Genomic DNA, 25,404 nt, shown 5'->3' on the forward strand with positions numbered 1-25,404 from the left:
CCCACATCATTTGATTCATCTTGCCCTGCTCATGGGTGAAATCATTCACTCCGGTAGGCGCATGTGACTTTGGGGGATCAGATGGAGCTGCTCGGTTGCCTTGATTGGGAAAGGAAGTGTTCTGGTAGAAGTTCCTGTTGCCATTGTTGTTGCCGTTGCTCGAAGATGGGTTGCCCCAGTTATTGTTGTTGGGAGGGGGGTTGTTCCAATTGTTGTTCGCCCGATTGTTCCATGCGTTGTTGTTGAATGGCGGTCTCTGGAAGTTGTTGTTGTTGAATTGCGGTCTGGAAGAAGAGTTGTTGAACGGTGCAGGGTTGTTATGGTTCGACCTCCAATGCTGCTGCTCAACCGGATCTTTGGAGTAAGACCGGCTGAAAGGAGGTCTCGGGAAGAAGGAAGGTTCGCTGTTGAGAGAGTTGACCTACTCGTTTTCCTCGTCTTGTTACGTCAGCGGGCACTGCTCGTAAGCGTGCCTCTCGTCTCCGCACAGGACGCAGACTTGATGTTGCTGTTCGACTGCTTTGACGCTGAGCTTGTCCATCGCTCTCTGCATGGCGTCCATCTTGGCGGTGAGAGCCGTGATGTGATCCACCTCGTACTTGCCACCTCCTTGGCTACCTCCTTGGCCTCCTCTTCGTCGTGAGTTGTCACGGCCGGACCACTGCTGGTTCTGCGCCATGTTGTCTATCAAGTTCATAGCCTCTAAAGGCTCCCTGGACATCAGCGCGCCTCCCGCAACAGCGTCGACGTAAGCACGAGTGCTCTCGTTCAAGCCGTCATAAAACGTTTGGATCAAGAGCCAGTCTGGTATACCGTGGTGTGGACAAGAGTACTGCAGTTCTCTAAACCTTTCCCATGCCTCATTCAGGGGTTCATCAAAAATTTGACTAAAGCTGGTCAGGTCATGTCTTACCTTGGCAGTTCGTTTATGAGGGAAAAATCTGGTCAGAAACAATTTGAACAATTCCCTCCAAGTCAAAACTGAGTCCCTAGGTAAGGATCCTAACCATTTCTTTGCTTTGTCCCTAAGAGTGAAAGGAAATAGAGCAAGCTTGGTGTAATCAGAATTCTCACCGTTGGTTTTGATGGTCGTGATGCACTCGAGGAAAGTTTGGAGATGGGAGTGCGGGTCCTCGTGGTCGAGTCCATGGAAGGTGTTCTGCTGCACCATGTTGACAACCCCTGGATTGAAGTTGGGTTGTTGTCCTGGAATGCGTGGCAGCCGGATTGCACCTCTCACATCTTCAGCCCTCGGCACATTGAACTCTCGCAAGGTTCGGGGCATGAAGTCGTCCATCTCGTGGTCGGACTGATCGGTCAGCTCTGCTTCTCTGTCTTTGTCTTCCTCTCGCTCACGCCTGTCCTCTCTGCTCGGATGTTCGGACATCTTTTCTTCAATGCGGGTCGCGTCTGATGTCACTCGAGTCGCGTCGAGAGAGGTCTGAGCAGGGACAGTGTCGTCTGGAGAAGTGTCGTCAAAGAGTGGCCCTCTGCTCCTCAGTTGGTATTTCAATCTGAACTTTCCTGCAGGAGGTTGTTCGAGAGCCAGTTTTTAGTAATAAGAAAGAGTAACGTAAAGGAAAAGATACAAGTTAAAATCTAGATTAGCTAAGATAAGCAAAAATCCAGAAAATGGTAGCCGTCCGCGGCAACGGCGCCAAAAACTTGATCGCGTGAAAGCGCAACGCAAGTTTCGGTACGCTTGGGAGCGTACCTTTTAAAACCACGGTTACACCTTCCGATTAGGGTTGCAAGTGCACAACCCTATCGAGGAGTATAATCGGGTATCGATCCACAGGGACGATTTCTTTATCTAGAATCTACTTATCTCGACTAAAAACTAGAAGTGAGAAAGAGGGAGTTTTGGTACTTAATCTTCCTAAAGAATCAACTCAAGCAATCAAACAATGCAATAGAATAGTAACTGTGCAAGGAAAGGTATAAACTGTGTTTTGATTTAGGATAAAAGATGTTTCAAGGGTTTCAGACTTCATCTCTGATTTGCCTCTAGTGGTACGGGTCTTACCAAGTTGGTACGGCTAGACCGCACCAACCTGGTCCGACCAAGCCGAGTGGGGCTTGGTACGGGTAGGCCGCACCACTCTTGTAAGACCCGTACTGATTTACCAGAACAGAGCTTACAAGTTCGAGTTGATGCATTTCTTGCTGGTACCTTGTATTAAACTCTTGAGAAAGGTTCAATTGACCATACCTAAGGTTCCTAAACCTCAACTCTCGTTTGTTGGTTCAAGATCTAGGTTTTGGAGTCAATTTTTCACCTTCTAGGGTTTCTAAACCTCAACTCTCGTGTTTTGGTCCAGATCCTCTAGTTGATTGATTGGAGATCTAATGTATCCTCTAATCTGTCAATTAGGGGAGAATTCAACCTTTCGGCTTCAATTCGAACAAGTCTACCTAAAGGGATTGGTTTGGTTGAGAGAAGGCAATGGTCACATGACCTTGTTAGGGTTGATCTACCACTATAGGCACACCACATGCAATCACAGCAAGACAAAGCAATCAAGACAAGCAAATACACAATCAATACAATCAAAAGAGTTCATACAAGATCCAAATTAAGAAAAGCAACACAAATCAAGAAAATTCATCTACAAACCCTAGAAACAATGATCAACTACTCACAAGTCATAGATCTGTCCAGAAATACAAATAAAGAGATAAAGAGAGGCATGATAGAACTAGATCGAAGATCGGGAGTGGAGAAGAGGTTGATCCGTCGATTTTCGCCTCTTCCTTCTTCTTCTCTCCTTGCTCCTTTGCTCTCTTTCTCTCTTTCTCTGACCTCTCAATCTGGAATGGAATGGAATCCCCGAAAATGGAGAGATCCCTCACTTTAAATAGCCTCTGCCAAGATTTGAATTCTGTCAGGCGGCATCTATGTACGGCCCGTACGAAAGTGGTACGGCTAGGCCGTACAAGATGGGAGGGAGGCTGGATCGGCTAAGTCTGGCAAGGGCCGTACCAAACCTGGTAAGGGCCGTACCAAGCCTGGTAAGGGCCGTACCAGAGAGTCCAAAAACGCCGTTTCTTCGTTTATTTTGCTCCAATCCTGCAGAAAACAAACAAACTCTCAGCAGTACCAAATTCTAAGGACATATCAATGAAATGCACATGATTTTGACAATTTAGAATGTGAATTTGGTACGAAATCAGGTTAAATATAGGCTAAATATGCGAGGTATCAGTTATAAATGGCTATTCCGATGCATATTAGGTCAGAAAGTTTCGATAGAAAATCCATTACCGGATTTTGTATATTTGTAGGCGGAAATTTAGTCATATGGAAAAATAAGAAACAAAATGTTGTGGCATGATTTAGCGTCGAGGTGAAATATCGTGCCATGGCGTCCACCACAAGTAAACAAATATGGGTGAAGCAACTAATTTAAATAAATGACAATTTTTTTCCATTACTTCCAATTTTAAAACAAACATACATAAACTCATAGAATGGTAAAAAAAAAAAAAATGTATATATAATCCATAATTAATGAAACCACCCTGATCTAGCCACATCCTTCTATGACAGTACGTACGTACTCGACAGTGCTTCCGCTCAAATCCTTCTTCCACATGCCTTAGTAATTAAATTCTCACTCCGTATATATCCATGTAAAAATGAAAAGAAAAAAAACCAACACATGCAGTAATTAAGTGCGTAAATGAGAAAATAGAGTTAATATATTGAAAATAGCAAATGTCATATATAACGTCTCTCAAAAGTCAAAACGAATGTTACTGTTGGTGAGGGAGATAGCATTCTGGCCGGCAGCCCTCATAATACTCGCAAGCGCATTCGCATTCCTCATCTTCGCTTGGATGCGCATCATTTCCAGCTGTGCGGCTACATGTGGTTGTATCTGTGATTGTTCTGGTTCTGGTGGTGCTTCCGACGACTGAAGACCGGGCGACAACACTTCTAGTTTCTCAGAAGAGAAGCATCCAACATGACCACCAAAATCACAACTTGTACAAAGATAAAACCATTTGTGAGCATCCATGTACTTCTCGCACAAGTCACATGTTAGATCCGTGTTGGGTGGATAGGGATCCTTGTATACAAGTAGAAGCGGGTGGTGGTGCGAAGGGTGGTTGACTTTATGAGGGATAGCGGCACAAGGGAGGTGTAAATCATAGCCACACTCTCTGCACCTGAGGCAGAAGGAGGTGCCATTGCCTCCACAACCATCGCAACCGTATTCTCCGTTAGGGTAAGCTGGAGTTAGTTCAAGATTCAGAACATGCTCGGGGTGAGAGGGGTGGTTCATGCTTCGGACAGTAGTGGCGCATGTAATATGAAGAAAATAGTAACAAGAAATGCAACCGTAAGACTGATCGGTACAAAGCATGTTGCATGCGTGGCATATTGGTTTCGGTTCTGGAGATGCGACGAGTTTTAACGGGTGGAGGTGGCTGATGTGGATCAAGGTTTTGTCTACATTGTTCCAGCTCTCCATTTTTTCTTTGTTTTTGTCTCTTTATTTTTCTTTTCTGTGGTTTATATATGTGGTATGATCTTAGAGAAGCTATTTGTAGAGGAGAGCCATGCGCATATAATTGAAATTAGAGGGGTTTTTAATTCGATCGCCGCATGATGCACTTATTTTAATTGAAATTAAAACATGCATGCCTTGTTCTGAGGTCAACTGTTTGACATCTGGTGAAGGTGGTCAATTTTTCGAATTCACATCCTCTCCAGTACCTGATAATGGAATCTTTTACAATTACTAGATCTAGACCGTTCTTTCTAACTTGGCACAAATCTCAAAGCCCAAAAATACTGCCCATTGTGGCCCGAATTTCAAACCAGTTGAAACTTAATCTCAAACCGTAAAGTAAGGATACGGATTCTTCAAAGAGACATTATAAAATATAAAGTTCGTTTACAACGTCCTTTCCATGATACAAGTTTTAATTAAAACCGCCTTAATTTGGAGGCTGATGATGCAATTATAGACCTTGACGCAATCAAACATATATATGCATAAGCAGCTGGCGAAGAATATAAATTAATTAGCCAACAACAACTATATAAGTTGTATATTGTAAGCCAATATTTTCTTCTGGAATAGGTAACTTCATTAACTAATAAATAGATTATACAAGAGAGAGGAATATATATGAAAATAAATTTTAATTGGGCAAGATATAAAATTTGTGAGTACGTAAAAGAATTTGGTTTCTTAATTTTTTTTTTATAATGATCCAAATATATATTAATATTTTAGAAAAACTGAAGTGTAAAATAAAGTAATTAGACTCCATATTATTATGTAAATTTTATTTATTCAATTTTTCATCTAAATTCACTCTGGTTTGCCAATTATTAATTTAACACAGTTAATTTTACACTTCTATCCAGTGTTTCTAAATTCTCTATCCAACAATATCTAAACCATTAATTAGCTTAGTTAACAATTTTAGCTTCATGATTGTCAATGTATAGGCCTGCGCATTTATTATTGAAACGGCCTTTTATATCAATTATAATAAACTAGCTGATACATGAAGATTGTAAAGAGAGAACAAATATAATAAAGTAGAATTAATTATAATAAATTTATAGCTAGTTTTTTAGGGGTACGTACACATGAAATTGCCCCCCAAAAAAGTAGTGCTTGGATGAATCTAGTACCAAGCTACAAGTGCAATATCCCCAAACAAAAACAAAAAATAAATAAAGATCTGAACTTTTATGAAAAAAAAAAAAAAAAACTCAATTACAGCTCTCAATAAGCTTGACATAGCTTCATCTAAGGGAATACCGTAACAGAATCGGATCTGAGCATACTATCGGGTCAGTTTAGGTCTAGCTTAATTCAGATCTGACCTTGAGATAAAAAAACAATGAAAAATCAAGAAAAAAAAAAGATCAAACACCATCGATGAGTTTCACATATCTCTTTCTCCTAATTTTATTTTTTTATTTTTTCGGGACAAAAGTAATTTCAAGTAAAAATTGGTAAAGTAGAATGATAGTAGAGAAACTCAAGAAAAAGATGTTAGATAAACAAAGAGAAACTTGGTTCATTATAATTGCTTGCACCGAACAGACAATTGTGAATAAAGTAGGTGAGATCTGGCTTTTAGTGGACAGTTTAATTATGGAACTAGACTAGATAAAATCACAGAGTTCATTTTTACTTCTTTAATTCTTTTGCTTAATCAGCGGAGAGGGAGTTATTAATTGTAAAACAATTCAAAAGGTTTCGGAAGACTAAATATTATTTCAACAAATTATTTTAATAGAAAAAAAATACAATTTACATAACAAAATTATTTGAGAGTTATACTAAAGTTATAGATTGTTTTCATATAGACCAATAATGATATTTTGTATATGTTATTTTTTAGAGGTAACAATTGTTAGAAAAATTGTCGAGTGAGCTCAAATTAATGAAAATTATGTATAAATTCAAATTTTAATACATTGGAAAGATGAATCACATATAAATTCAAATTCTTACATGATTTACACTTAATCTAATTGATCAATTTGTATAGAGCTCTTAAATCTTGATTATATTATAAGATTTACCAAAAAATTCGTTAGCATGTTTTTTTTCTTTTTTATATATACTCGTACGCATTAACTTGTATACGGTTTATCCTTTATGGTGTATCAAAGTTCATGCTTTGCAAATTTAGACATTTTACTCCTCCTTTTACCAATGAAATGCCATTCTATATTTAGACCTTTTTGACAGTTCTTCTTAGATCCATTTCTAACTTTAGATGATTAATCACAAATTAAATTTCAACATCATATATAGCCTTCATATAGCTGAATGTACATAAATTTTGATACAAGGTATAACATATCAGAATATTTTTGTTTGTTTTTCATCAATTTCAACAAGTGTTATCTTAGTTGTCACGATTATCAACAAAATTTGTTGTTAATGTAACACATCCCCTTGTTAAAACAGAAGGATGACAACTAAATTTGAACAGAACTGTTTTCTTGCTCCATCAAAAAATTGAAACAAAAACGAAAAGATTCTTTGAGTTACACTAGCTACCTTTTTTTTTTTTTGGTCTTTTCTTTTCATTTTTGAGGTGAAAAGCCCTTAGGCAACAAATACACTAAATTTATACAACTGTTCTGTGTGTACGTGTATTTACATCATTTAAAAAAATGTACATCATCAGTCAGGCATTGGCAACTTGCAGTATATGATGCCTCCAATGATCTTTACTGAAATTGCTTTGCTAGAAAAATTTACCTGTGGTGAAAAAAAATAAAAACTGTAAATTTTAGAGTCTACTATTTTAGCAGTACAAAGATGTTCATGATTTTACCAAAGCGCAGAATGGCCCGTGCTATAGATCAATATCTCTGTTTGCAACGTTCAAAAAATCGATCTGAACCATTTAGTGTTATCTCCATATAAAAAATGTGCTTGGAGACCAAATTTAAAATTTTTATTTTGCATTATTTTACTATTTTTTCCAGATAGGTACAAATAACTGGTTTTGAGAAGATTTTGGACCATCCAAAACAGTGATTTTGTACCTATTTAAAAAATAGTAAAAAATTTCCAAAAATATAAAATTTGGTCTCCAAGCACATTTTAACATGGAGATCATGTTGCGCAGTTCAGATTGCCAGTTTGGATTTTGAAAACAATAGTGCATTTTAGCCTACTCTTTTTGCAGAAATTTCTCATTTTGCAGAAAGTACACATGATAATTCAATAATTTGCAGGGTTAAATATGTAATTATTACAAATAAACAATGGATTGGGACAAAGAACACTTACTATTGTTGTTTCAAGTACTTTCTGGCTTTTCTAGAGAACTCACGAACCGCTACTCTGTCAGAAAAGGTCAAAGGGGTTTCTTCATCTATCGGGTCCCGCTCGTAAAATAACTTTATTGGTTTACTATCATCTGATGGTGGTTCTTCTGGTATGTCTCGGTACAAGTGTTTTAGAATGAAAAGCGCTGTGTCATGATCTCTCCAGTAATTTCTGCATATAAAGTGCAAAAAGCAATAAAAATCACACATACTCCCATAAAAAGTTCCTTCAAATAAAAAAAGGAAATCATAAAGTGAGACTGTGGTACTATGCATAGAGCATATTGGTCTGTATTTTAGATCAATATTTTCGTTTTCAAAATTCAAACAGTCATTCAACATGATCGCCATATGAAACTTGTACTGTACTTGCAGACTAAATTTTATATTTTTATGAATTGATATGTCGAAAATCACTACTTTTGAATGGTCTAGAATATTTAGTTCAGGTGACTTTATCACTTTATGGATTCAAAAACAATAGTAAAAAAATTATAAAAATTATAAAATTTGATCTACAAATATATTTTCATATAGTAATCATGTTGAACTGTTTATATCGACTATTTGGAGCTTAGAAACAGATAAATTGATCCATAGTACGGACCAAAATGCGCTATGCATAGTACCATAGCCTCACTCTAAATCATACTTAGAATTACTTACGTATGAGATCCTAAAGCCAGAATATAGGGGTGCTGAAATGTTTTATGCTGAAAAAGTTTCATATTAAAAGAAAAAGTAGTTAGCAATAAAAAAAAAATTTAGAACAAGAAAATTAAATTACTAAAAAAAATAATAATAACCTGAAGCACATGATCAATACGGCCTTCTTCGGAACCTGTTAGTCTCTCCATCATTAAAGAACCATATGACCTTTCTTTCTTATGGAAGCTTTCGGGTTTCTCTAAAACATTTCAAATAATTAATTCCGCACTGTGTCAGTACAGGCTAAATAAATGAATGCTTGATAATAAGGATATAATATACATATTGTTTAGCAAAGTACCTTCTATAGTTTCTTTGCCTTTTGGCTGGAGAACATTAATTGCTTTTTCCTAATTACATAAATAAATAAATAAATATAAAGGTTACTAATAACTGATAATGAGAACAAAATAAAAACCATAGCAAAAGACAAGGTTTTGTTACCTTCAAAGAGCTGACATGAGTTGCCACAGCATTAGAAACTGTTGCAATCTCGTCTTTAAACTCCTGAATTTTAGTAATAAAAATATTAATAAATTCATACCATAATTTGCATAAATTAAATAGTCAAAGATAAACAAAATAACAGAACCTTAAATCCAACATGAAGCCTCTTGCCACCTCTGTGATATGGGACTATTACTGGACGTATGTTGATATATTCCTCACATACAAGGGGTTCGATTCTGCATGAAAAGAATAAAATATTTTCATATCTTGTATACATTTACATATTTTTTGTTATTTTTCAAACCAGTGAATATTGCATACCGGTACGCTACAGGATCAAAAGGATGAAAAATGTTAAACATCTGACAGCAAGAAGGCATCTCTTCTTGTATCTTCTCATCTTGCCAATAATCATGACCCCGGCCTTTTATATAAAAAAAAAAAAATACATACCAAGATTACCTAAAGAACTTGTACATATTCATTATAATGTTGTTACATCATTTTCTCTCAGTAACAATATTTTAAGACGTGATTTTTGATGTTGTCACCCTTTCAAATAAATATTAACAAAATAAAACTTTCACAAAAAAAATTGAGTTTCATTACCGATTCCTATACGGACATTACGTAGGGCCAAAAACACTCCAAGAGGTGACCCCACAGCATAAAACGTATCCACCTACAAATGTAAAAGAATACCAGAAGATATAAAAAATACAGTAGGAACAAATAATTACAATGTAAGAAAGTAGTTAGTACCTTGAAATCAAGCTTGGTATAGCGTATGTATGGCTTATGAGAGATTTCCTTTTCATTTTGCACCTTGGAAACTTTTCTCAGTATCGATTGTTTATTTTCAGATCTAGGTTCTTCTCCTGTTTACCACAATAAATTGTTAAAGTTATTCTAATACAGAGAAAACTACAGTATAAATGATACATCCCTCGAAGAAAAAACACCTGGGGCACAAAATAAACTAAGAAAATTGATTATAAATACCTTCCTCAAGCTGTGCTATTCTGGCTTTAAGCATCTTTACCTACATATTTAAGCATATTTGTATTCTTTTATACATAAATATTTGCAAAATCAACTTCAAAAAAAAAAAAACAAATTTTACTTTATGCCCATATCCCTGGTTTCATAGTCCAAATAGTCAATCCAAACCGTTTTACATGATCTCCATACTAAAATGTGCTTGGAGACCAAATTTTACAACATTTTACTAATTTTTTAGATAGGTAAGAAATCCATTGATTCAGCAGGACCACAAAAAAGACGGTGCTTTTCTACCTATCTAAAGAGGTAGTAATTATTTTTTTCTAAAAAATGTAAAATTTGGTCTCCAAGCACATTTTAATATCCGTGTTGATACAGTTTTTGACATCTTAGTGCTTTCTACTCTCTTTAATTTGTGCCAGTATCAGATTGGCCATAATCTTAACTCGTGCTCAACCATGTTTCCTCTTTTTTGACATTTTAATATTAGCATACCTCCTCCTCCAAAGATGAATTATGCTCTTTGTTTTCCAATTTTTCACCTTCCGATCCAGTTTCAAGGGCATGTGATGTCTCTCCGTTTTCCACTTTCAAGTCATCAGTAACTATTTCATCAGAGAATGACACGTGGTGACATATGTCCCTATCAACCTTCTCAGGTTGTGAAGCAGACAAATCTGACTGGTGGGGGCCACTAACCACATCATCTCCTTGATCTTTAACTGCCCCAAAAGTCACGGAATCAATGGGAAATGGAGAAATGAGGCGGTTTTGGTGACAAAGGATGTCATATGAGAGAACGCTGCCTAAAGAGTGGCCATATAATGAGACCTTCCCACTGTACCCAGGGTTTCGCTTCAGAAATTTCATGTATAATGTGTTCAACTGGCTTGAGACCTGACAATAAATAGATTAAATTTATGTAATGCCAATGAGTTAATTTGTAGTTTGTACAAGTTTATGATTTGAGGCAAATAATGTAAGAAAAACAAGTCAGAGGAATTGAACCATATAGAGTTCTCAGTCTTTTTCGGTTTTGAAAAATCTAAACCGATCCAAATATAAATAGTTTTTGACATTACACACATTGTTCAATTCCATCCATGAATTAGTTGTTGACATTACACACAAAATATGTAGATGTTCTAAAATATCCAAACAAAAAAATTTCTTTCTATTCAGTCCAAAAACCGAAGTATGGATTTGAACCTATAGAATTTGGTTGGTTCAGTTTTGAAAAATCTAAACCAAACCAAATATAAAACCAAAGTAATCCAAAAATTCTACCAAACCGATCCATTTAAACATAACTTTTTCGGTTCGGATGTAAACCAAATAAACCGGACCCAATGAACACCCCTACACAACATAAAGTGAGACATCTGTATCCCTTGTTCGGCTTATTCTAGAAGTGAATGAATTCCTAATTAGATAACAATAAAAATAAGAAGGAAACAAATATATATACCGAGTCGATAATCTGCTGACAATATATTGGGCTCATGTAATACAAAACATCATGAACAGTTGCTCCTAGTGCGACACGTAGGCCCCGCACACCATCCAATGTAATTTTCTCAACTGTACTCTCACCACTCAACCTCAGAGCCTTTCTCCACTGTACCAAATACACATCCAATTACACTAAACTTTAAAATTAATTTCCTCATTTTGTGAGTATGTGTACCTGGGCCGGAGCAATACTTTCAAACTATGGGGGTCAATCATAAAAAAAATACATGCTGAGAATAGTGATCAATTTTACAGCACTCATGACATTTTACTCTTAAGTTACATAGGAAATCAATTGGCCCCCATTCATTCTATTTTTGAAAGAAGACCTAAATTCATTAGAATTTTGAAATTTAAATTTAATAGTTTTGAAAAACTCATTACATTTAAAACTTCATTATTTGTACATAAAAACAAGTTTAATAGACACAGTAATAGATTTGGGTAAAAAATTCAATTTTGCAGTACCCATGACATATTACTCTTAAATTCAATTTTGCAGTACCCCATTCATTCTTCTTCTAGCGTGTGACCGTACCTGGCAAGGAATGAAGAGAACACGTTGGGTGCTTCTCTGATACGGTGTCAAAAATCTCTCAGCTAAACTCGTTGTTACACGTCTAAAGTCAACCACATCATCTACTAGGTTTGCTTTCTCTAGTCTCTGACCAATTCCGTGAATCATGAATACTAGATGCCCCACAGGCACCTGCCACAACACATAAAACATTAAAAAAAATTGAACTAGTGCATCTATTACATATCCAATCGTGTGAAAAGGAAGCAAAGTCATTACCTGAGAACAGTAGTCATCCATCTCTTCCTCTTTTTGTTGCCGCAACTCATCCTAACAAGCAAAAAGGAAACATAGAGGTCAGAATTGACGGTCGAGATATGCTTGGATACCCAAATTCTATGCCTCATGTCTTTGATGCCTCACATCTTTATCTCTGTTTTCATAGTCTAAACAGTTAATCCGAACCGCTCAACATGTTCTCCATACTAAAATATGCTTGGAGACCCAAATTTTATAATTTTGGAAAACGTTTTACTATTTTTTTAGATAGGTAAAAAATCACTGTTTTTCAGAAGATTATGGACCATCCAAAAACAGTGATTTTGTACCTATCTAAAAAAATAGTAAAAAAATTTCAAAAAATATAACATTTGATCTCCAAGCACACTTTAATAACACTTTAATATGAAAATCATGTTGATTGATTCAAATCAACTGTTTGGACTTTGAAAATAGAGATAAGGATGTGAGGCATTTAAAACCTGCTCAATGAGATATTAGCAGCATGGAAGTCTCTAACCTGAGTGGGTTTAGATGATCCAGAGGAAGAGAAACCACGCCTTAACTTGGCACTGTTGCCACCACTATGCACAAGTAATGCCTCCCAATTGCCATCTTCTCCAGTGAATAAAGCATGAGAACCCTACATAACAAGGTGCGATATCTAATTTAAAAATGTATAGCACAATATATGATGTCTACTACCACAGAAAAATGGGAAACATCAACGCCCCCCATGATAAAAATTATCTGTTATACGCTTGTTCCTTACTGTTTATGAAAGAAAGAAAAGAATAAATGTCTAAGCTACATCATATTTTGAGTGAGGCTATGGTACTATGCATAGCACATATTGGTCCGTACTATGGATCAATATATCCATTTTCAAAGTCAAAACAATTGATCTGAACTGTTCAACATGATCTCCATATGAAAATGTACTTGTAGATCAAATTTTACATTTTTTATAATTTTTTCAGATAGATAGAAAACCACTTGATCTAAAGATTCTAGACAATTCAAAAGTAGTGATCATCTAACTATCTAAAAAATAGTAAAAAAATTCTAAAATATATGAAAATTTAGTCTGAAAGTACATTTTTGTATAGAAATCACCTTGAATGGTTCAGATCAACTACTTGAACTTTGAAAACAAAAAAATTGATCCGTAGTACGGACCAATCTGCGCTATGCATAGTCCCAGGGCCTCACTCTCTTATTTTTTCAATATCCTTCAAGCTTACAATAAAAGAGAAGCGATAAACAATTTTCAGGAATATTTATTTAATAACGTTTCTGAGTTTCCAATGTTTTATAAAGGGCAAAATTTCCAATTTTTCAGGGATGTGCAGTCTTATTTAACAAAAAGACAAGTTTCTAATTAATACTAATAATTCTTACATACCTGTGAGGTACCCAGTAGATCAACACGAGCAGCAAATTGCCCTGATTGTTGAAACTTGCGCCGGTGCCAAACCTAGCAATACATTAATTTTTATGACATAATTACCCCTAGTTTTAGTGAGATTTAACTTTTCACTTTATAAGGTAAGTCTAGGATTGTACCTGGCACTGGTACGCAAGCTCAAGCTGCTCGGCAACATCTTCACGCAAAGGAATCCAGTCTGGCCCCGCTTTCGCATACCAGTGGCCTCTCAACACACGTCTGTTCTCTCCATTCCAGTAAACAGGGAAACAGTGTCTCCTCATCAAATCTACCTATAAGATTTTTTGTAAGTCTAACTTAACTTCAGGTTTTGTCAGAACAAAATCTAACCTTCTATTTTTGGTTGCCAATTTGCAAAACAGGAAATTTATAATTGTTGCTTTGCTCAACCCTTACTTAGGTTTATATGATGGGGTTTCATTTGCGATAAACCCAAAAATTGCTAGTTGATTTTAGCTACAAGGATTTTCAACTGCAAATTATGGGACATAATAGCCTATGATCCACAACATTAACATTTTGAGTAGAGGCTATTACTAACAGTGCAAGCATTATAAGGTCCCCCCCTCCTCACTGCTTCTGTCTGAAACCTTCTCAGTAAGGTCTGAACTCATGATAGGTCATCAGAAGTGGATTGATAGGGGAGCATGACATGAACCCCCTAATCAAATTATTTGACATTGCTATTGCTATTGCTATATTGTAGTATAAAACGATTGATTCATCCTTTATATTTGTTTACCTCATAGAGACCTCCCTTGACGGGTACACCAACCCGTTCTTCCTCAACTTGATATAAATAGTCTGATTCAGTATCCTTACTGGCTGAGCGGGACCCACTTGGGCCTTCACTGCACTCTGCATACTCTTTCCACCAATACGCAAGCAACTCTTCTTCCCTCTGTAGTTTAACAATGCTACAGAGAATTCAGACAAAACAAGTAATGTGAAATTTTAGAGATCTGCAATTTTTTTTAGTTATTATCATATATGACCTGTAAGAAAGAAGCCTCAAGTGCAAGGGAGTCTCTCCTGCTAAATCGAAAATAGTCACTTTTCCCAACCATCTCTGTTCGAGGTACTGCTGCTGAAAGCTCTGCACATTTATTTTCATCACATATTAGTGTGTAAGCACTACTAAAAAAGTGTTAGCAAACACAGGTGAGAATTTCTATTTCAACAGATAAAACATCCGTAATTGACTATATTGGGAAAGTAACTAACCCAATTCTATTTCTTATTAAACAGTAATTAAAAATTATATGATGATTGAAAAGCTGTGAAGTAACAATCATAGTTCATTGTTTTTACTGGTACATTTTAGCTATTTTCATAGAAAAGGACTGTTACTTCACAGCTCAGCTTTTCAACCAGCATGTAATTTTACTGGTAAAAAAATGAACTATACTGGGGCACAATGAACTATACTCCTTAAAAAAGGGAAATTGTATCAAATCAATAATAATGTTATACTGGTACAACGCAACAAAAAAAGAAGGTACTGTAACTATACATATATACCTTTTATTTACTATTGTTCTACCTTGCATAAAGAAAAAAAAAAGTATACCTCTCTCAGCAAGGGGCAATTTGCAAAAATACCAGCGAACATCCTCTCCGTCAGAAGGGCTTGTAGTTCTTGCAAGGTACTTTTGCCGAGCCTTACACTGCTCTATCACATCCTCTAACCTTGCTATATTTGATGGTGTGTTCTTCAATAAATCTGGAGAGGTTTGCTCTTCTACATGCGAGTAATTGGCCGATGCTGATGTGGAGGCCTCTGATTCATCCACATAGTTGCTTGATCCATTCGCTTGCTTGTCTTTCTCAGACAGCTCGGAATTCATGGTCTAAAATTCAGATAAAATACCCCAAATTATTATCTGAATTTACAGATTTTACCACTGAAACCCTAGTTAGAATTTCAACAGAAGGGAGGAGGTGACCTGAAACGAAAAGACGAAGATATTGCTAATTTGTTCAGAGAATTATTACGATCAGAACTAATCAATGACGCTTCTCTTCTCAGGCCACGGCAAGGAAGGGTAGTAACGTAATTTTGCTCCACCAATTCTGATTCTCGTTAAATCTCTACCATTTATCACAAGATTTCAATTGAGATTGTATGGGAACAATGCTCACCGCTCTGATTGGGAGATTGAATCTCTCTCTCTCTTATTTCTCTTTGAATTTCTCCTTGCTTTCTTCAATTAGTGATGCATCGCGAAGGTTCACTGCACAGCGAGCGAGAGAGAGAGAGAGATTAGAAAATTTAGATACGGAAGAAAGAACCGACCATGTGCAGTATGAAATCATATCATGTAAGGTTACTCAAATTATGAGATTGTACCCACACCGTCCGATCTTCTTTGCACGAATATTATAGAGATATTGTGCATTCTTCCTCGGTTCGGATTGTCCGGATTCTAATCGGACGGTCCATATATCAGCACAATATTTAAGTTACTTTAGGGAATCCTTTTATGTGCAATGCGGATTCAATCGCTAAGATAACTGAATATTTATTCTTATATCTGGACCGTCCATGTTCAGATCGGATTTTGATCGGACGGTTAGAATATAAACAGGAATATTCTGTTACCACAGAGTATAAGAACTCCGCAAGAAATTACTTGAAATGGAACAATTAGTTAACAGTACAAAAGAGAAAAAGAAAGAAAGAAATAACTTGAAGAAAGGAATATTAACGTTTTGATTCCTCAGCATATTTTTTTTCTTTGCGTCTTACACTGTGTTGTTTTATGTGTAGCGGTTTGTTCTTAGAGTATCTATTTGCTTGTTACATGGTATGACACAAGATATAGTCAAGAAGATCATTTATTTGAGGAAGTTTGAAAGTTAGGTCGGATTAGCAATGTGGTTACCGGATCCACATTTCCGAATTTTTTTTTCATTGTTAAAAATATTATTTGAAGTGAAAATATTGTCAAAAATATTAATTCAAGAATTTATATGTCACTAATTAAATTGTCAAAAAATTTGAGACTGAATATATTTGAAATAATTATTCCTGCAAGTAATATCTAGTTTGAGAAAATGTCTAATTTAAAATAAATTATTTCTAATTTATTTATTTTTTAATTTTCTTTCTTTTCAATTAGACAGATTTCGAAAACAATTGCATTTATTAATTTTATTTTTTAATTCTACCCATAAAAATATGGCCCACATCTAAGAAACTTATATAATCTAGACAAAAATGCTCCAAGGAAATATTCCTTTCTTTGCATAAGACACTGACAAATGACAATTTTGCATGAACAGATTGTACAAAACTCTAGCTTTGTTCGATGAATGGAAGCGGGTCAACTTGACCCGTTATATTTAAAAAATATATATATATACAATTATAGAAAAACCTCACAAAACTATTGGTCTTGTGTTCTAATATTATTGTTGAATGTTGATCTACTGACATTTTTTTTATATATATAAATTCAGTATTTAAGCTTATCAGAATGAATTCATTTATATATGGAAACTATATATATATGTTGCAAATTAGATATTGCGTACAATTTTTTTTTTTTTTTTTACAATTTTTTCTCCGAGTGTCATATCTCAGTTTTGTTGCAATTTAGTCATCTTTAATTACATGTTGAGCACCAAAAAAAATAATTAATATTTAATCCACAACAAGCATATTACTTCTTTAATGATTAAATAGCCGTCCAAACTTCAACACAAATATTAAAGGGTCTGTTTCTTATTTAACGGTCTGGATCTAAATAGAAATATTCAGCTACCTCAGAGGATATGAACTCCGAAAGAAATAACTTGAAATGGAACAATTAGTTAACAGTACAAAAGAGAAAAAGAAAGAAAGAAATAACTTGAAACTTGGAAGAAAGGAATATTAGCGTTTGGATTCCTCAGCATGTTTATTTTTTCTTTGCGTCTTACACTGTGTTGTCTTACGTGTAGCAGTTTGTTGTTTGAGGATATATTTGATTGTTACATGGTATGACACAACATATAGTCAAGAAAATAATTTTTTAGGAGGTTTGAAATCTAGATTTTTTATGTCTGAATTGTAGCGGGTCGGATAGCAAAGTGTGGTTACCGGACCCACATTTCAGAAAAAAAAATTCATAGCATTTAATTTTTTTTGTTTAACAAGGTGGAATTATTTCAAAAATATTATTTGAAGAATTGATATGTCACTAATTAAATACTCAAAACAATTTGAGACTTTGAGTATAGTTACTAATACAAAAATAATCATGAACTTTGGAGTTTTGAAACAAAATAATTAAATTACTGAGTACTAAACAGGAACTAAGTCTGCGTTTTTTTATTTGTATAATGGTTTTATTATATAAATTATACTTCATGTAACTTTAAAGTTTATTTTATTTTTCTCATTGTCAATAGTGTCAAGATAATTTTTATCAAGTGATCCATTATGTTTACATTAAATATAATTATAAAATAAGGACGAAAAGCGATTTCAAAAAATAATAATTAATAGTATAACAAAATATAATGTCTAAACTACAATCAACTGCGAGTAAAAATTAAATTATTGGCTCTCGGATTTAATATATGTCATGTCTAAATTATGATTGAGACATGTATATATATTTTTTTCAAATAAATATGAGCATATTTCAGAAATATCATTAAATAAAATTTGCAAATAACATTTTGATTTGAAAATTATTATTCCTGCAAGTAACATTATTGAGAAATAATACACTTCTAATTTCAAAAAGTATAATTTAAAAGTAATTATTTTTAATTTTATTTTTTAATGATACCCATAAAAATATGGCGCACATATCCAAAACATGCTCCAAGGAAATGTTCCTTTCTTTGCATAAGACACTGACAAATGACAATTTCCATATTTGTCAAGTTGCAACTCAATTTTGCATTAAAAGATTGTACAAAACTCTAGCTTTGTTTGATGAATGGAAGCGGGTCAACTTGACCCGTTATATATATCTTTTAAAATATGCAATTATATAAATACCTCACAAACTGTTCTGCTCGTATATTCTAATATTATTGTTGATCTACTGACATTTTTATTTTTTATAGATTCAGTATTTAAGCCTATCAGAATCTGAATTCATTTATAGATCCTATGTTGCAAATTAGACGTTGCATATTTTTTTTTCTTTTACTATTTTTTCTCAGGGTGTCATATCTAGAGTTTTGCTAAACCCGTTAGGGGTTCAACCCGTTTTACCCGGTCCGTACCCGTTACCCGAGGTACCCGTACCCGTTGCCCGGGTACAAACGGGTAGACGGGTAGACGGGTACGGGTAATAAACGGACCGGACAACCCAATTTGAAAAAAAACCCGTTGTACCCGTACCCGTTTACCCGTCTACCCGGACCCGCCTACCCGTACCCGTCTACCCGCCTACCCGTACCCGACCCGTTTCAAAATTTGAATTTCAAAATATTTTTGGCGGCCTACTTTTAGAATTCAGATTCAGTGCAATACCTGACTGAGTAGAATGAGATCTGAGCCGTCAATTTTAATTTGGCATGAATCTCAAATTGACCCCTATAGAATTCAGATCCAGTGCAATACCTGACTGAGTAGAATGAGATCTGAGTCGTTAATTTTAATTTGGCATGAATCTCAAAACGGACTCCTATATCTAAACGGACTTCGGGATATGTCCTTTAACTTGGCACGAATCTCAAAGCATAAAAATTCAGAAAAAACAGAAAAGAAAAAAAAAAAAAACCCGCCCGTACCCGTCAACCCGCAACGGGTACGGGTAATAAACGGGTAGGGTAGAGGTTTTGGGAAAACTACCCGTCTACCCGTTGCGGGTTGTACCCGTACCCATCCTACCCGTCTACCCGCCCTACCCGTTACCCCTAACGGGTTACCCGGAACGGGTCACGGGTAACCCGTCTCATATCTCAGTTTTTTCTGCAATATTAGTCATTTTCTCGTCATCTTTAATTTCAAGTTGAACACCAAAAAATAAAAAAAATTAACATTGATTGCACAACGAGCATATTACTTCTTTAATAATTAATATTATTTTTTCGTAAGGAGAAATCTACTTACAACATTCTATAGTTATAATATTTTACAAACTTCAACACACTGTTTGTTTTTGTACAATTAATTACAAGCAGTGCATGTGTTGACAAAACTGAATGGGGTTGGGATACCAAAAGGCATGTACCTCCAATATATTCCCACAGTATCTCTGTGTGTTTATAAGGCCCGTCAGACCGTAGTGGCTTTCACAATATCTATATATATGGATGGGGAGGAAGGAGATAAAGAGAGCAATGAATTGGATCTGGAGGTGGCCAAGTTGAAGACTCCTTTTCAAATTGTCAAAGAGACTAGTGTGGAAAAAGTGGTATGACGGAGCCAGTTTCATCATAGAACAGTACATTTACGATACGGAACGGTACGGTATGTATGTCAGTTACTTGTCGTGACTCGCGTATTATGTGTCATATGATTCGCGTGTTGTGATCATCTTCAAAAAAATTGGCACGGCACGTGGTCACGCAAATCACGTGTAATTAGGACCGTAAATCTTGATCAAATGGTTAATCTTGAATAAACTAACCTAAATTTTGATCAAATTGTCACTCGAGTCACGTTTGATCACGGCACGTTTGGGCACAACGTGATCATTCGCGTAACGTGACCACCCCTTGACATTTTAGTCACGGCACGACACGTAAAAAATTAACTTAATCACAACACAGCACGACACGAGACCAAAATTACAGCGTATTAGTCACATCACAGCATGTTTTTTCCACTCTAAAAAGACTCTTGATACTGAAAAGATCAATACGCCACTTTTTCAATTCCATTGATTTCTTTACCTGTTATAGTGACATAGACTATTGTTACAGTATCATATAATTAGTAACCTCCATTAAATGCATCTAATCTATTATTTATGAATTCTGGTGAAGAAAATAATCTGACAAAGATAATTTGTAAAATAGATTAACCTGCTTCCAATAGATTAGAGGACCCCTTCTTATTTTGCAATTTGAACCCTACTTTATCAATAATTGCTCATTTATCATTATATTTTGTCATATATTTGCCTCTTGTAAATCATCTTTTGTGAATATTGATTACATAGTGAAATTCTTACCTAGTTTGTACTCTGTACCAGTATTATGGTTCATTACCAGAATAGTTGTAACTAGAACATGAGTTAATAAATAATTAATATTATAATAATGAATATGGTTTCATGCAGGGATCCAAGCACAGAATCTTTCTATGTTGTAATAAAAATACTATTCTTGTAGGTTATAAATGAAATTTATCATCTTTTTGATGGAACAGTACTTACATTCTGATAATTATACAGTTCTAATCTCCCACCTAGCATTTTGTAAGAATAATGGCATCAGTACTAACAAATTATTATACTTCTTATATATCATTACTAATGAAAAATGTTTCTTTCTTGATGTATAGCAATGTGATTGAGATTTGAAATAACCATACGTGGATCAAACATAATAATGACACATTCTCCGGAATGCCCTCCGAAGTTTTTAATATTATCATTTTTGCCACAGTTAGGGAGTAAAAAAGGAAAATTTGAAAAATGGCCAAAAAAAAAAACCAACATGAAATAATAATTGTTGGATTTTCTGGTATGTTTTGATTTGTTCTTTGCCTCATGTCAGTGTAAGATCAACTGGCAACAGGGTTAACTTCTTACGCAGTGGGAGATGCCAAACTTGGTTGCATCTAGCATAACCTAGCTTTAAATTTTTGCAAATTATACCCCTAACTTTTCCCATGCTTACTAGGGAACTGAAGGGCATTTTTGTTTCCTCAGCATATTTATTGTTGCTTTGCATCTTACACTATGTTGTCTGATGTGTAGCGACTTGATCTTAAAGGTTATATTTGCTTGCATAGTCACAAGATTTGCGAATAATTCGTTTTCTTGCTGTGATGGTGAACTGAACGCTGAATTATTCAGCAGACTGAACTTTGACCGAATTATTTGTGAATTTTACGTTTTTTTTTCTAAATTTTACGAATTATTCACGAATTTTATTTTTTGGATTTTTTTCTTTGCCTGTGGGATTGAGATCTCTGGTCCAGATAATTCCGAATCATTAATTTCCAAACTATACCCGAATTATTTTCAAATCACGAAATTTTTTACCATGCCAAACCGAACTCGAATAATTTATTTGTCACTATATTTGCTTGTTGCATGTTATATTTGAGAAAGTTTAAATATTTGATTGTTTATGACTGAATTGTAGCGGGTCAAAATTTTACTAGATTTCGTAAAGACTTAACCTTCTTTTGTGTTGTTTGATATTAATCTCATCGGAGCTCATAAATTTTCAGTAGATTTCGTAAAGATTCTGATGCATTGGTGAGGAATTCAGAGTACGTAGTTCCCATGCTCATTGTATCTATTTTAGTTTGATAAGTTCAATCACCATTTAATCTACATTAAGATGCGTGCACTCTACTTTAAAATCCGTGTGTGTTTGTTTCAATTTTTGTGCTCACATATCTCAAATGCAGATCAGACAGTGTTAGAGCTCATTGAATCCAAAAATAGATCTAATGGACATCAGACCTACTCCGTTCTCATTGGTGAGAGAAACAAATTATTGTTCAAAATATTGATGGGTCAAAGTTAGCAATAATATTAATGATATTTAATTAGTAGATTTCGTTAAAGATTCTGATGCATTAATTGGTGTTAACAAATCAAGTCTAATTAGTATGATGTGACAGGTGTTAACTATATAGATCGATTCAAATTAAGTCATAGCTAGTTGATTGGGTCTCGATTGGTTAAATGATTAATCTAACATATATTTTTCGGATCTAACTATGATGTGTCAGGTTGTTTAAACAGATAATATTTTTAAGCTTATCAATATATATTTATATATATACACAAACAGAGATGGGATCCATAATCAACGGGTCAAAACTACAATTAATGTGAAAAAAAATTCAATATTCTGCATTCATTAATTAATTCAGTGAAATTAATTTGCGCAACAATTGTTCACCTGATTATGAACCAAATTAATTTCTGTATAGTAACATAATAAATTTAATAATATGGATAACTTACTAGTCGAAAAATATATATAATTTAATAAGATGGATATTTGCTACAAATCAATACCCAGACAATACAAATTAATTTGAAAATACGCACTGAAAAACGAACATATCAATGAAACAGTTTTTATTTCAGAGGGTTAAAATGCCGAAATTTTGACTAATATCCAAAAAAACCTATCAAATTTGAGATTAATTATACACACATTTTCTGGAAAATAACCAATCTGCTAAATATATAATTTGGTGAAAAATAAAAAATTTCGGTCTGATTGGTTATTTTCCGAATTTTTCAGAAAATGTGTGTATAATCCAAAATTATTTGATATGTTTTTTGGATATTAATATAAATTTTGGATTAAAATACACTATTATTGGTTTTGTGCTCCACAATATCCCACATCATTATTTATGTTTATAAAGTTCTTATAGTCAATTCAAACCACTTAACATGATTTACATATTAAAATGTGCTTAGAAACCAAATTTATATTTTTTGAAATTTATTTTACTATTTTTTAGATAGGTACAAAACTATTGCTTCTGGACCATCCAAAAATTTAATTTTATACTTATCTAAACAAACATTAAAAAAATTCCAAAAGAATATAAAATTTGGTGTCTAAGCATATTTTTAAGATCGACTATTTGAACTCTGAAAACAAAAATAAAAATATAAAGTATGATTGGAACACAAAATCAATATCAATATATTTTAATATATAGTCATCATCAATAAAGAATGTAAATTTAATTTTTTGATTGATTATAGTAGATCCTCTGAGCATTATAAAATAAAGATAGATAGAGAGAGAGAGAGATTGATTGATTAAGCAAGGAGCAAAGCAAACTCAAGTTAAAAGCTATTGGGTGTTGAGCAAATAACGGTGAACTGATCTACTTCCAAGATGTTTGCTAAAAGCTCTTCCTTTTCTAATTCTCTATTTCTCTTTGCTGGCTTCTCTTTCCTTCTTCTCTTTGCATATGAACTCTCTCACCAATACCTCCCCATCAAATTCTACAACACAACTCCACAACAACACCAAGAAGACGAAGAACAAGTACCAGCTACTGCGCATGCATCTGTCATCGACCCGTGCACCGGCCGCTACGTCTATCTCTATGACCTACCCGATTGCTTCAACTCTCAAATCGTACAAAATTGCCGAAATCTCTCTGTTAGTTCTGACATATGCACATATGTCACCAACTCCGGTCTGGGTCATAAACTTAATGACACCAGGTCCAGTACAGTACTATCTGAAACCGGCTGGTACGTCACCGACCAGTTTATGCTCGAAATTATTTTCCATAACCGCATGAAGCAGTACGAATGCCTCACCACCGACTACTCCAAATCAACCGCAGTCTACATTCCGTTTTACCTTGGACTTAGCGTAATGAGGAAACTATGGGAAGACAGTCCATCACAACGTGACACTCTGACGAATGATCTTTTCCGCTGGCTTCGGGCTCGGCCTGAGTGGACCGCTAAGGGTGGAACGGATCACTTTATGGCCATCGGACGAGTAGTGTGGGATTTCCAGCGCACCACCGACAATGGTTGGGGTGTCAAATTCTTGTCTACACCCGAGGGGAAAAACATAACAGCACTTTTGATCGAGACCAGTAATTGGCGAGAAAATGAATTTGGGATCCCCTACCCGACCTACTTCCACCCTTCGGAAAATAGCCAAGTAGTCGCATGGCAAGAGAAGGTTAGGTCCACAAAGAGACCGTGGCTCTTCTCATTTGCTGGAGCGAGACGTCCCAGTAAAATTTCCACGACACGAGATTTGATAATTGATCAGTGTGACAATGCGACATTGTGCAACCTCCAGGAGTGCGGCAGTGGGGCCAAGGACTGCTATTTGCCGAGCAATATAATGGGAGTGTTCATGAGTTCTATGTTTTGTCTACAGCCTCCGGGAGACACTTTCACGAGGAAGTCGGTATTCGATTCGATGGTAGCAGGCTGCATACCGGTGTTCTTCTGCTCTGAAACGGCTTATACACAGTATCGTTGGTACTTGCCAAGTAACTTCAACAAGTTCTCGGTGTACATACCGGAGAAGGCCGTGAGAGAAAAGACGGTGAGGATAGAGGATTTGTTGCTCGGGTACAGCGATGAGCAGATACACGAGATGCGGGAGAATGTTATCTCCATGATACCCACACTTGTGTACAAAGATCCTACGACCGAATCCGATGACGACGTCCATGATGCGTTTCGTGTTGCGGTTGATGGTGTACTTTTGAGGATCCATAGCAGTCAAGTATTGTAGTTTAATTTCATAGAAATTTAATAGATTTATAATGCAAAACGTTAGAAGCATGTAATGATATATATATCAAGCCGTTCTTTTTTCTTTGAGAAGACAAGTGAAACAATTTTGCAAACTCTATTTATTGTCAATCTGTGGTGCATGCTTGTTTAAGGTTTAATTTGGAACCCAGTACCAATGGGCCGATAATCTTTTGATCATGAATGTGACCGGCCCGGCCCAAATAATGGGGCCTTCCAGTCTACAGGATTTGAAAGTAAAAGAAAGGTAAAGGAGACAAATGGGACCAGA

General features: G+C 35.2%; 2 protein-coding genes across 2 annotated transcripts; one reads left to right on the plus strand and one right to left on the minus strand.

Annotated features, from left to right (window-relative positions):
- Positions 1–6,964: 6,964 nt before the first annotated feature.
- Positions 6,965–15,987, minus strand: SGR2 (shoot gravitropism 2 (SGR2)). The gene is made up of 22 exons (XM_078302154.1): positions 15,684–15,987; positions 15,308–15,587; positions 14,733–14,833; positions 14,480–14,638; positions 13,857–14,009; positions 13,696–13,767; positions 12,811–12,933; positions 12,291–12,341; positions 12,033–12,203; positions 11,451–11,600; positions 10,478–10,879; positions 9,983–10,022; positions 9,743–9,858; positions 9,590–9,662; positions 9,302–9,404; positions 9,123–9,216; positions 8,975–9,037; positions 8,832–8,880; positions 8,629–8,729; positions 8,489–8,535; positions 7,785–7,994; positions 6,965–7,247 (listed from the first exon to the last, which is right to left on the minus strand). Coding segments are annotated over exons 2-22 (2,556 nt in total). The 5' UTR covers positions 15,585–15,587; positions 15,684–15,987; the 3' UTR covers positions 6,965–7,246.
- A 7,749-nt stretch (positions 15,988–23,736) lies between these two features.
- LOC144553823 (xyloglucan galactosyltransferase KATAMARI1 homolog) lies at positions 23,737–25,113 on the plus strand. The gene has a single exon (XM_078302013.1). The coding sequence runs from the start codon at positions 23,737–23,739 to the stop codon at positions 25,111–25,113; it is 1,377 nt and encodes a 458-aa protein (XP_078158139.1).
- Positions 25,114–25,404: the final 291 nt, after the last annotated feature.

The sequence above is a fragment of the Carex rostrata genome, chromosome 5, assembly GCF_964058835.1.
Source record: "Carex rostrata chromosome 5, lpCarRost1.2, whole genome shotgun sequence".
NCBI classification, from domain to species: domain Eukaryota; kingdom Viridiplantae; phylum Streptophyta; class Magnoliopsida; order Poales; family Cyperaceae; genus Carex; species Carex rostrata.